The sequence below is a fragment of the Trichosurus vulpecula genome, chromosome 1, assembly GCF_011100635.1.
Source record: "Trichosurus vulpecula isolate mTriVul1 chromosome 1, mTriVul1.pri, whole genome shotgun sequence".
In the NCBI taxonomy this organism is placed as follows: Eukaryota; Metazoa; Chordata; class Mammalia; order Diprotodontia; family Phalangeridae; genus Trichosurus; species Trichosurus vulpecula.
In genome coordinates, this window is record NC_050573.1 from 362,253,879 (window position 1) to 362,267,878 (window position 14,000).

At 37.7% G+C, this 14,000-nt stretch overlaps 1 protein-coding gene across 1 annotated transcript in view; it reads left to right on the forward strand.

Moving 5' to 3' along the window:
• The window catches only part of GALNT1 (polypeptide N-acetylgalactosaminyltransferase 1), a 179,074-nt gene that overhangs the window by 136,031 nt on the left and 29,043 nt on the right, over window positions 1-14,000 (forward strand). Inside the window, exon 7 of the mRNA XM_036765028.1 lies at window positions 7,721-7,838. Within this exon, the coding sequence (XP_036620923.1) occupies window positions 7,721-7,838 (118 nt within the window). The remainder of the gene's footprint in view (window positions 1-7,720; window positions 7,839-14,000) is intronic.

Below are 14,000 nucleotides of genomic sequence, written 5' to 3' on the forward strand. Positions count from 1 at the left end.
TATGTCTGTAGTTATTCTGAATGGAATTTCTCTATTTCTTGTTGCTTGGTTTCATTGCCTTATTCCTCCAGACTCTTGAAATAGGCAAGTAAATCTGATGAAGCATCCTGAAATTGGGATTTGAGTCCTGAGCCCTCTCCACCCCTTTAAGCCTCCAGCTCTAATCAATTAATTACCTTTACTCTTTCAGATATTACACTGAGTAGGATTCAGTACTTTTCCGTTGTTCTTTCTGTTCCTTTGAAGAAATTAATTTTGCCTTTCAACTCTTAATAGTATAAATTAATAGTATAATAGATAGGAAACATGGATGAAGAGGTATCTAAACTCAAAATATCTAATCAGGTGTTAAATTTCAAGAGATTCCCCAAAATAAAAGAGTTGACTTTTTTCCCATTATGTCACTGGATCATTTCGATCACTATAGATACTTTACTCATTCCCAAAAAGGCTTTGGGAATATTTAGTTCTTCATTTTTGAACCAGCTGTTCTTCACTGGTTGGTTCCCCATATGTTACCCTCTCCATTAATAGCTGATAATTATGTAGCATTTTAAAGGCTAGTGCTTGACCATCCAAATAAAGTGTTTGATTCGCATACAGTGGCTGCCAACTAACCTAAAATAATTTTTCTGATGACTTGGAGTTTCAGGTCTCCACGCAGAGTGTTCCTTAGCATGTCTGAGGCTTAGGCCCACTAAGTTCCCCACAATTCCCTATCAAATCTCTATGAAAACTAATTTTAAACTTATAGTCCAACTTAGGAGTCTGAGTCTTCTAATGTAATATTATTCATACGGAACTGTCTCCTGTAATGTTCTCTCTGCATTCATGTGATTTTTTTTCCTCTCCAAAAGCAATGAATGACATTAAGGTTTATATAGCATTGAAGCATTTCCCTTTTTATGGGGGTCCTTGAAATATGCTCCCACAAATGTCAGTTTTTCCTTTGTAATGCTGTTTTCCCTAATAGAACTCAGATCTTTCTTCATTTTATTTTGGCTTCAGTCCAGTTATTTTTAAAAGATAAATACTAAAAATATTCCTTTTTTTTTAAAATGAAGGAACATTTAAAAGAAAAAAGGAAAAAATCCAAAGCAAATGCTCCAGGTTTCAGCAATTTGTATTATATTTTCTATATCCAAATTCCAAATTGGTATAGTTTCTTGGGGGAGTTTTCAAAGTTTTTAAAATATTTTAAAATCTTTTTTTCTTATGTCTGTGCTTTTAAAATACATTGTAAAACTTTTATTTTTCTTTTGGAGTCCCAAGACAACTTGCCATGGATTCTACTGGAATGGTAGAAGGACTGCAGGGATAGAATAGAGGAAGAAGAGAACAGGGAGAGAAACTGAGAGACATAAGAAAAGCCAGGAAGGGAGATCTAACAATCCTGCAAATCAGGATACCTAGTAAGAAAGGAGTGAGGTACTAGAAATTGGGGACATCCAGTAGAGGAAAAGGGCAGTTATCCTAAGGCAATTTGTTCCACACTTAAATGACTTTATCTTTCCTGAGAATTTACTACCTCATAGATATCCACAGCTGCATTTATTACCATTCTAATAGGTGCAGTGATAACCATCGAGGAAGGAATCATGCATCTTGGCTTCTCCCTCATTGGCTTACAATAGAGCTATAAAATTTCTTCAGTTACACTCTTGCCATACTTCAGTTTTGTACCTCACTCCCAACAATGCTACCTTCCAGACTCCATGTACCATGTGAAGGAACTAGGCCTAGCAGTACCAGAATTCAAACTATACTACAAAACTAATCATCAAGACAATTTGGCACTGGATAAGAAAGAGTGGCTGATTAATAGAAGAGATTAGGTACACAATATACAAAAGCAAATGAGTATAGTAATCTAGTGTTAAATCCAGAGATCTCAGCTAATGGAGCAAGAACTCACTATTTGACAAAAACTACTGAGAAAACTAGACAGTACTCTGGCAGAAATTAAGTATAGAGGGGCAGCTAGGTGGCGCAGTGAGTAGAGCACCAGACCTGGAGTCAGGAGGACCTGAGTTCAAATCCGGCCTCAGACACTTGACACTTGTACTAGCTGTGTGACCTTGGGCAAGTCACTTAACCCCAATTGCCCTGCCAAAAGGCAAAAAAAAAAAAAAGAAAGAAAGAAAGAAATTAAGTATAGATCAGAGACCATCTCCAGGCATCCTGATCTATATTTTGCTACTGGACCCAGATGGTTCTGGAGGAGAAAGTGAGGCTGCTGACCTTGCACAGGCCTCCCTCATTTAAATACAATTCACTTGCAAATCATGGCATCATCTTCTTGATGTTGTGGTCCTCTTCAGGAACGAAGGACAAACAGCAACAACATAGACCAACATCTCATACTGTATGTCAAAATAATCTCAAAATGAGTACCTGATTTTGCAATGAAGGGTGATATCATAAGCAAATTAGAGGAACATGGAAGAAATTACTTGTCAGATTTATAGATAGGGGAAGAGTTCATAACCAAACAAGAGATAGAGTTCATAGAAGATGAAATGGATAATTTTGATTACATCAAATTTTTTTAAATTTTTTTTGGTTTTGTTTTTTCAATTATTTATTTATTTAATGTTTTTCGTTTTCAGCATTGATTTCCACAAGAGTTTTCTCCCCATTTCTACCCTCCCCCCTACTCCAAGATGGCATATATTCTGATTGCCCCTTTCCCCAGTGAGCCCTCCCTTCTGTCACCCCATTAGCATCCCCCATCCCCTTTTCCCTTTCTTGTAGGGCAAGATAGATTTCTGTGCCCACTTGCCTGTATATCTTATTTCCTAGTTGCGTGTAAAAACTATTTTTTGAGCATCTGCTTTTAAAACTTTGAGTTCCAAATTCTCTCCCCTCTTCCCTCCCCACCTACACTCCTTAAGAAGGCAAGCAATTCAACATAGGCCACATATGTATCATTATGCAAAACCCTTCCACAATACTCATGTTGTGAAAGACTAACTATATTTCCCTCCATCCTATCCTATCCACCTTTATTCAGTTTTCTCCCTTGACCCTGTCCCTTTTCAAAAGTGTTTGCTTTTTATTACCTCCTCCCCCTATCTGCCCTCCTTTCTATCATCCCCCCTTTTTTATCTCCTTCCTCCTTCTTTCCTGTGGGGTAGGATACCCAGTGGAGTGTGTATGTTATTTCCTCCTCAGATCAAATATGATGAGAGCAAGATTCACTCATTTTCCCTCACCTGCCCCCTCTTCCCTTCCAGCAGAACTGCTTTTTTTGCCACTTTTATGTGAGATAATTTACCCCATAATATCTCTCCCTTTCTCCCTCTCTCAGTATATTCCTCTCTCATCCCTTAATTTGATTTCATTTTTTTAAATATCATCCCTTCATATTCAATTCACCCTGTGCCCTCCCTCTCTCTCTCTTTCTCTCTCTCTCTCTCTCTACGGACATGTGTGTGTGTGTGTGTGTGTGTGTGTGTGTGTGTGTGTGTGTGTATGTATATATATATATATATGTATGTATGTATGTATGTATGTATACATATATTCCCTTCAGCTACCCCAATACTGAGGTCTTATGAATTATACACATCATCTTTCCATGTAGGAATGTAAACAAAACAGTTCAACTTTAGTAAGTCCCTTATGATTTTCTTGTTTACTTTTTCATGCTTCTCTTGATTCTTGTGTTTGAAAGTCAAATTTTCTTTTCAGCTCTGGTCTTTTCACTGAGAAAGCTTGAAAGTCCTCTGTTTCATTGAAAGTCTATATTTTGCCTTGGAGCATGATACTCAGTTTTGCTGGGTAGGTGATTCTTGGTTTTAAACCTAGCTCCATTGACCTGCGAAATATCATATTCCAAGCTCTTCGATCCCTTAATGTAGAAGCTGCTAGATCTTGTGTTATCTTGATTATGTTTCCACAATGTTCAAATTGTTTCTTTCTGGCTGCTTGCAGTATTCTCTCCTTGATCTGGGAGCTCTAGAATTTGGCAACAATATTCCTAGGAGTTTTCTTTTTGAGATCTTTTTAAGGAAGCGATTGGTGGATTCTTTCAATTTCTATTTTACCCTCTGGCTCTAGAATATCAGGGCAGTACTCCTTGCTAATTTCTTGAAAGATGATATCTAGGCTCTTTTTTTGATCATGGCTTTCAGGTAGTCCAATAATTTTTGAATTATCTCTCCTGGATGTACTTTCCAGGTCAGTGGTTTTTCCAATGAGATATTTGGCATTGTCTTCCATTTTTTCATTCCTTTGGTTCTGTTTTATAATCTCTTGATTTCTCATAAAGTCACTGGCTTCCACTTGCTGCAGTCAAATTTTTAAGGTGGTATTTTCTTCAGTGGTCTTTTGGACCTCCTTTTCCATTTGGCTAATTCTGCCTTTCAAGGCATTCTTGTCCTCATTAGCTTTTTGGATCTCTTTTGCCATTTGAGTTAGTCTATTTTTTAAGGTGTTATTTTCTTCAGTATTTTTTGGGGTCTCCTTTAGCAAGTCATTGACTTGTTTTTCATGGTTTTCTCGCATCCTTCTCATTTCTCTTCCCAATTTTTCCTCTACTTCTCCAACTTGCTTTTCCAAATCCTTTTTGAGCTCTTCCATGGTCTGAGCCCAGTTCATGTTTTTCTTGGAGGCTTTTGATGTAGGCTCTTTGACTTTGTTGTCTTCTTTAGGCTGTATGTTTTTGTCTTCTTTGTCACCAAAGAAAGATTCCAAAGTCTGAGTCTGAATCTGAGTCTGTTTTCACTGCCTGGCCATGTTCCCAGCCAACTACTTGACCCTTGAGCTTTTCATTGGGGTATGACTGCTTGTAGAGTAGAGAGTACTTTGTCCCAAGCTGGAGGGGCTGCGGTGTTGTTTTCAGAAACATTTCTACACAGCAAGCTCTGCCACACCAGAGCTCCTCCTCCTCTGAGAACAGCCAACCCGGACTGCTCAAATCTAAGCAGACTGTGCTCTCCTCCTCCGATCCTCCACTTAATTCCTCCCACCAGGTGGGCCTGGGGCTGGAAGTAACTGCAAGTGTAGCTCTGTAAGCAGCCTGAGAGCTGCACCACCTCCACTGCCGGTGGTCAGTGGGCAAATCACAAACTCCTTTCACTCTGTCCCTGCAGCTTTTACCACTAACCTTCTCTGTTATCTTTGGTGTTTGTGGGTTGAGAAGTCTGGTAAATGCCACAGCTCACTGATTCTGGGCACTAGGGCCTGTTCCACCTGTCTCCCAGTCTGGTTGGTCCAGGCACGGCCCATGCTGGGCTCTGCTCTGCTCCCAAGTCCATGCGATAGGCCTTACCCAGTGACCATCCAGGCTGTCCTGAACTGGAGGCCTGCTTCCCTCTGCTATTTCGTGGGTTCTGCAGTTCTAGAGTTTGTTCAGAGCCATTTTTTATAGGTATTTGGAGGGTCTTGGGGGAGCTTTAGGCAAGTCCCTGCTTTCCAGCTGCCATCTTGGCTCCACCCCCTCGATTACATAAAATAAAAAAGTTTTTGTACAAACAAAACCAAGCAACAAAACAAAATTGGAAGACAATTAGGAAACTGAGAACACAGTTCTACAGCAAGTTTCTCTGATGAAGGTCTAGTTTCTCAAATATATGGGGAACTAAGCCAAATTTATAAGAATAAAGGCCACCGCATAATTGATTGAGGACTATGAACACAGTTTTCAGAGGAAGAAATTGAAGTTATCAATAATCGTGTGGAGAAATGCTTTAAATCACTAAAAATTAGAAAAATGTAAATTAAAACAGCTATGAGGAACCACCTCATACCCATCAGATTGTCTAACATGACAGAAAAGAAAAATGCTGGAGAGGACTGCGAAAATAGGTACACGAGTGCACTGTTGGTGGAGTTGTGGATTGATAGAAACTACTGTGGAGAACGATTTGAAACTATGCCCCCAAAGCTATAAAACCTTGCGTACTCTTCGACCAGCAATATGTCTGCTAAGTCTGTATCCCACAGAGATCAAAGAAAAAGAAGGACCGTATGTACAAAAATTTTTATATTAGCCCTTTTTGTGGTGGCAAAGATCAGATGTTGAGGGGACATCATCAATTGGAGAATGGCTGAACAAATCGTGGTATATGATTATGATGAAATACTGTTACGCTATAAGAAATGACAAAGGGGATAGTTTCAGAAATACATGGGAAGACATAATGTGAACTGATGCAAAATGAAGTGAGCAGAACCAGGAGAACAATTTACATAGTAACAGTAGGTTATAATGATAATCTACTGTGAAAGATTTAACTACTCTGACCAAAACAATGATCCACCACAACGACAAAGGATTTATGATGAAAAATACTACCTACCTACAGATAGAGAACTGCTTGACTTAAGAGTAATATTGAACTATATATTTTCTCTCTCACTTTATCTCTTTTTTTCCAGAGCATGACTAATGTGAAAATGTGTTTTGCATGTCTCCAAACATATAATGGATATTGTAGTTCTTGCCTTCCCAGCAGGTGGGGTCAGGGTAGAAGAAGGGAAAGAATTTGGAAATGAAAATTAAAATAAAATTGAATTAAAATTTATTTTAAAAAAGAAACAGTTTTGAATAATTAACATTAGAAACAGTCTGTCACACAAAAGATAGCTTATCAGGGGTGGAAAACCTGTGGTCTTGAGGCTGGATTTGTTCTGTGAAGTTTGGATTCGAGCAAAGAGCTGCTTTTGGGGACCTAGAGGGCCAAATATAGCCTTGAGGCTGCACAAACTTTGATATAGGGAGTAGGTCTTTGGTCTTGGTGCAGATGAGTAGCACACATTATCTAGATAAGTGGGAGTAGTTATATTCAGATACCATGTTGGTCTGACATTTTCTCCATTTTTAGATTAAAGTAGGTCAGACTACATAGTCTTTCCTAAGTCCTATCTAAATGGTATGACCTTCTATATCTAAATATTGCTCATTTCCTTAAGATGCTTTATTTGACAGAGATTATATTGACAAGAATTATATCTATAGGCCAAAAAAATTATTGTATTAGAAAAATACTTAGATTTTTTAAAAGTATTTCAATTCAAATAAAAATGTCTCATTAATTTTTATCTTCACTTATTTTGTTATTATTTCTGTTATTGTACTCTTCCTACAATATGTCTTCACTTATCAACCCTTGAATTTGAAAGGCAATATTTTTTGAAGCTGGAGATGATGCATCACGCAACTGTTATTAACCATGCATTTAAAATACAGTTGTATAGCAGCAGATCTACTGAGTCCTTATTAATTTTTGTACCAATGTAGGGCTGGATCTTCCCAATAAAAGCCAGTTGGAGTAGTAGGGAGTTCTCAAAAGCATCATGGTGTGGTGGAAACAGCACTAGATTTGAGTTAGGAATTTTGCCTCCAGTTCTTACTGACGGGGTGACCATGGACAAGTCACTTAACTTGTTAGAGCTTCAGTTTCTTCATCTGTAAATTGTGGATAAAGATAACTATAATTCTTACTCCACAGGATGGTTGCTAAGGTCAACTCAGGTTATTTATGTAAAAAGTTTTGCAAACTTTAAAATACTAGATCATTACCAGTTGCTATTAATACTGGCCCAACTCAGGTTTTATAAGAATCTGATTTGGGATAAAAGTGAAAATATATTTGGACCATCTAGTAATTAGGATTTAACTATAATTTCAAGGTCAATTATATTTAAATTTACAAACTTATAGCTTTAAAGCCAAAAACTGATCTTAAAGTTTAAAAATGTGATTAATTTTCAGGACACCCACAATGGCAGGAGGCCTTTTTTCAATAGACAGACATTACTTTCAAGAAATTGGGACATACGATGCTGGAATGGATATTTGGGGAGGAGAAAATTTAGAAATTTCCTTTAGGGTAAGTCATCTCTTATTTGTCAATCTTCTTCAAAACTTATAGTAAATGGGTAGTTAATTTTAATAACCAGTTAACTACAAATACAGATAAATAAATGTATTATTAGTCTCTTTTGAAGTGATTAGTTAAGATACTTCATTTTCGTTGATAGAAGCTACTCATTTGTTTTTAAAACCTTCATAAAGCCTTAAATATAAAAGTTATTACTTTGATAAAACATTTATATTAAGAAAATATATTTATTCTCTGAGAGAGCTACCCCAAAATTTCATTTGGATGTTATTTGGCATGATTACATTTCTCTTTGATATGTTTGGTACTGTTAAAGGTCAATAAATATTTTCATTCTAAGTTCTTTTAGATATAATTTTGCTCTTATAAATTTAGTTATAAAATACATATGAGACACATGAAATTTTAATAAAAAAATATAAATATAGGCAGTTGTAAAACTTGTTTAGAATTTCCTATTCATCAGTATTTTGTTTCGTATTTTCATCAAAACTTGTTTTCATGTTGGATTGAACACAGAATAGAGTGTAGAATTTGGAATCTCATTAGCATGACCACTCTCTCCACTAGGTCAGATTGCCATTCACCTATGCCTTCTTGTTCTGTGTGCTCTTTGTCCACGTGCAGCCTCCCATAAAGACTCCATAAAGACTTTAACTACAATGATAAAGGCATTCCTCTAAGTCTTTTATCATTTTGTAGGTATCAGTATATCTCCAAAGGTAGTTTTTTAGTCCTTGCTTTTGCTATATGATTGGTCCATGTTACTTTTCACAATCATATGTTCAATTCAATGAACATTTATTTAGTTCCTGCATCCTTGATAATGTCTTTTGTGCAGTGTGCAGTTCATTACAAAGAGTGCCAGATTTGAAGCCAGATAACCCATGTTCATATCCCAGCTGTTCTGCTAACTACTTTGTGATCTTGAGCAATTCACTCAACCTCTCTAGTCCTCAATTTCCTTATTAGTAAAATACAGTAGAATTAGATGGCATTGGCTTCATTGGTGATATGCTGCTACTCAAACCTATCATGTAACCTCATTGCTATTGGATTATTTACAGTATTGATTCATTGGAGATTTTAGTGTCTCATTCATAGCCATCACTTGGAGAGTAGTAGTGTTGAAAAGATTTGCATCAGAAAGCATAGACAGATTAGGATCAAGGAAAAATACTATACAGTTTACTAAATGCTGTCCAGCCTGTTCTTTTTTATTACAGTTCTGCATCAAGCTCATTACTTATCCCATAGAACCTGTCCAAGATATAGGTACTATTTGACAAGTTAACATAAAGGGCTGCCCATGCAAATGAATTTTCCATTATGGGTTGCCAGCAGCTGTGAATTTCATTGATAATACCTTGCAGTATTCTTTGGCTTGATGCAAAAGATCATATGTGGGTTTTAAAAACATATATTTCACGTATTTTAATCAGCCAAAATCCACTTTCTCAAAACAAATTTCCACATAGGCTGTGTCCAAAAAAAAATTTGTCTTATTCTACATTCTGAATCCTTCACCTCTCTATTATGAGGTGGGTAGCATGTTTCATAATTAATCCTCTAGAGCAGGGCTGTCCAAAATGTGACAGGCTGTGTGCTGCAATTTATGCAGCCCACCTACAAGCATATAAATTTACATAAATGCTTTAGTAAACAAAGCCGAGCTACCGCAGAACTGTCGCTAAAATGACAAATCAAAATATAACATCTATTGTTTCAATAAAAACCTAAGTTTGGACAGCCCTGCTCTAGAGTCATAGTTGGTCATTACACTGATAAAAGATCAGCACAAAATGATTCTATCACATTTATATGCCGTGGTTTGTTCATTCCATAATTTTTGTACATCCCTTCAGATTCCCATTCTTTACCATTTCAAAGTACTATAAATATTTTGTGTTTCCTTAGTTAGAGTTTGTTTTGCTTAGGACTAGTCCCTCTCTTAATCTATCCTCCCTCAAATTACTTCTTCCCTTTCCTTCCCATTTTTCTGTTAAGTGAATTTTATTTCTGTGCTCAACTCTGTATGTTTTTCTGCTTTTGACCAGTTCAGATGAAGGTGGCCTTTTTCAGACTTCATTCTCCTTAACCTCTCTGCAGTCTGTGACACTATTGATCACTCTCTCCTCCTTAATACTCTCTTTTCTCTAGGTTTTTAGGACACCACTCTCTTTCCTCGTTTTCATTATGCCTATCTGACCATTCTTTGTCTTCCTCCTTTGCTGAATTATTCTCCAGATCATACTCTCTATCCATAGTTGTCCCTTAAGATTCTGTCCTGGGCCCCCTTCTCTTCTCCCTCTGTTCTATTTAATTTGCTGATCTCATCAGCTCCCATGGATTTAATTACTATCACTCTGCTGATGACTCTCAAATCTACCCATTTTGCTCTTTCTTCTGACCTCCAATCCCTCATCTCTAGCTACCTTTCAGACATCTCAAACTGGATGTTCAGAACAGAACTCACTATCTTGCCCCCTAAATCCTTACCCCCTCCTACTTTCCCTATTTCTGTGGAGGGCAACACCATCCTCCAGTCCCTCAGGCTTAAAACCTAGGAGTCCTTTTGGATTTCTCACTATCTTTCATTTTCCGTATCCAAGCTGTTGCCAAAGCCTGTTGATTTCACTTTTACAACATCTCCTGAATACACCGCCGCCTTCTCTCCCCAACACTGCCACCATTCTGGTGCCGCTTCTCATCACCTCACACCTGGATTTTTGGAATAGCCTGATGGTGAGTCAGCCTGCCTCAAGCCTCTCCCCACTGCAATCCGTCCTCCATTCACCCACTGAATTGATTTTCCTAAAACACATGCAAAATGCCTTGTTCGATATTCAAAGCCCTTTATAACCTAACCCCCTTTTACGTTTTCAGTCTTTTACCTTTTTCCCTGAAATATAGCCACTAGCACTGGTCTTTTGACTGTTCATAAGCAAGGTACTCCATCTCGGCATTCTCTCTGGGTGTCCCCAATGCCTGGGATTCTCTCCCTGGATTCCTTTAAGTCGTATTTAAAATCCCACCTTCTATAGGAAGTCTTCCCTATTTCTTCTTAATTCCAGTGTCCTGCCCCTGTTAATCATTTCCTATTTATCCAGTATATAGCTTATTTTGTCTGTATTTGTTTGCACATTGACTCCCTCATCATATTTTAAACTCCTTAAAGTTAGGGATTATCTTTTGCCTCTTTCTGTATCTCCAGAACTTAGCACAGCCCCTGGCACATAGTAGGTGCTGAATAAATATTTCTGATTGATTGAGTTGCACTGTTTCTGATTTTCCTTTGTCTAATCTGTTCCATTGGTCCACCTGTTTATTTTTAAACCAATACCAAATGATTTTGGTGACTGTTTCTTCATAATATAGTTTTGAGGTCTGGACTTGCTAGTCTTCCTTCATGCCTACCTCTTTTCATTATTTGTCTTCATATTATAGATCCTTTGTTTTCCCCAATGAATTTGTCTAAATTATTTATTGCTAGAATCATAAATTAACTTTGATAGTACTGTCGTGTTTATTATATTAGCATGGCCTAACAATGAACACTGAATCTCCTATTTAAGTTGCTCTTTGTTTCTTTAAGGAGCACTTTGTAATTAAATTTATATAATTATTTTGCATATACTTCAATACTGGTACCAGTTGTAAGCCAGCTATTTGCTTTCTAAATGTGCTCATCTCCTTTGTGGTCCTTACCTTCTGTTGTTAGCAGTGATGATAATACTACCTATGCCTTTAAAAGCTTCAGTATATCTGGTGTGAGAAATCACAAGAGGTTCTCTGTCATGTCTTGGAGATATGCCCCAGGAAGACAGCATCCTCCTCTGTCATTCTCAGGAGAGCAAATAGTTGCCTCAGTATCCTTCAACGGGATGTGACTGTTCATCTCATCTTCTTCTGACGTACAGTCCTAAGTAAAAAAGAACCAGTTACACACATTTGGGGAAATCTAGACAAAAGCTTTATTGTGAGCATATTTAAGTATCTTCCTGGTTAAGGTAGCAAGACAGAAAAAGAAGTGACCTTCTTGAGGTCAGGCCTCCCCTAAAATCATACCGTTTCTATGAGTCCAGAGGTGCTGGGTTTTTTTTGTTTGGTTGGTTTTTTTTTCTGTTCTGTTTTTGGGGAGGAGGAAATGTATAGAGAGGGGATCTAAGTCATTGCTTTTACTATCTTTCCAGATTTATTTTACACACCCTCCCTTCCAGCCAAACTAACTTACTTGCCATTCCCTGTACCTGGCATTCCATTGCCTAACATATACCTTAGTACAGTTTATGATCGTTGTCTGGAATATTCTCCTTCTTCACTTTTATCTCTTGGAATCCCTAGCTCTCTCTAAGGCTGAACTCAAGTGATGTGCCCTACAAGAAGATTTTCCCAATTCCCCCTTTTCGTTAGTGCTTCCAGCCATAACTGGCTAAATTGTTTCATATTGATTTACAAGTGCAAATAAAAGCTCCTTGAAGATAGTCACTATTTCATTTGTCTTTATATTCCAGCACCTGGTCTAGTATGTTGCACATAGTAAGTGCTTAATAAATGCTTGTTGGATTAGTCTTCATTTTTCTCTTCTTTGGAACCTGCTTCTTATCTATTACGTGATCCTTGAATGACTTCAAAATTATGTTGCCTCTAGTACCTACATCCTCAGACATGTTAGGTACAAGCCTCTCTTTCCAGTTTAATTTTCTAAGTATCATTATCATGTACTAATGTGCCAGTGCCCCAGTGTTCCACTGTCAGTGAGTACAAGAATAATGCTATGAAGTAGTACTGCCATAATCTTCCAATGTTTTCTTCCTTTGTATGTTTTGAAAGTAAACTTGTACTAAGGGAATGTTGTCTTGTAACTTCCGTGTCTCTAAAGTGGCAAGGATGTAAGTGTTTGCTGGCTGAGGTGATTTCTGGGTTATTTTAACCTTGTTTTGGTGGTTCTTTTGCATCACTTAGACTTGCAAAATCTCTTCAATTGTGACCTCATTTAGGTGGCTCAATAGAGTGCTGAGACTGGAGTTAGCAGACCTTGAGTTCAAATCTGACCTTGCACACTTACTAGTTGTGTGACCCTTGGCAAATCATTTAACCTCTGTTTACCTCCGTATCCTCATCTGTGAAATGGGAAGAATAATAATAGCATATACCTCACAGGGTTGTTGCAAGCATCAGATGAGATAATGATTTTTAAAGTGCTTAGCACTGTAGTACTACATAGATGTTAGGCAGCTCAGACTGTTCACAGGTAACTCAGCTCAACCTCTCCTCCTCTCCAAAGGGAGGTAAATTTAGATGGCCAGAAGCTCCCCAGTTAACTTGGGGTTTACTGGATAGACCCCTTCCCTCCCTCCCTTGCTTCCTACCTTCCTTCCTCCCTTCGTTCCTTCCCTCCTTCCTCTTTTTTCTTTTTCTTTAATTAAAGGGGCCGCCCCCTGACTCACTTCTTAAAGAGGCCTATTCACTGAATGGGAGTTAACTCATGCTAAGTGAGTACCTGAAAAAGTTTTAGCCTAAAAGGACCAGGGTCTCCCATTGCATCCTGGGTCATCTCCAGTCATCCTGATAGATATCCGGCCACTGGACCCAGATGGCTCTGGAGGAGAAAGTGAGGCTGGTGACCCTGCACAGCCCTCCCTCACTCAAATCAAAGTCATCTGCAAGTCATGTCACCCTTTTCCTGATGTCATGGTCCTCTTCGAAAACAAAAGATGAACACAGCAACATAGACGTTAGTGCTATTTGCTGCTGGTATCTCATCTCAGCTTTACTCTTCTAATTTTTTGTTAATTTATACCTTTCTTCTAACTAGCCAAAAATGAGGTGTGACTTTTGTATCTGTAACCATTTTTCCTGTATTTTAAAATAGTTAATTTCATTTTTTGCAATGTTGCTCCCTGATCATATTCAAAATATACAGGTACAATGCTTGAATAGTCTGTGAGTCTTTAACCTCTTTCATTTCTATATCCTGAACCATATTTTTCAGCATTTTCCTGTTGTCAGCTGTCCCCCAACTTCACATGAGTAGCAAGATAACTGTTATCTTGGTTGTAAGAAACCTCATCACATTCTTTAATATTTCTTCATACTCTATAAAAGTTTATTGGCATATAAGCCTTTACTATTTTTATAGGAGTTTTT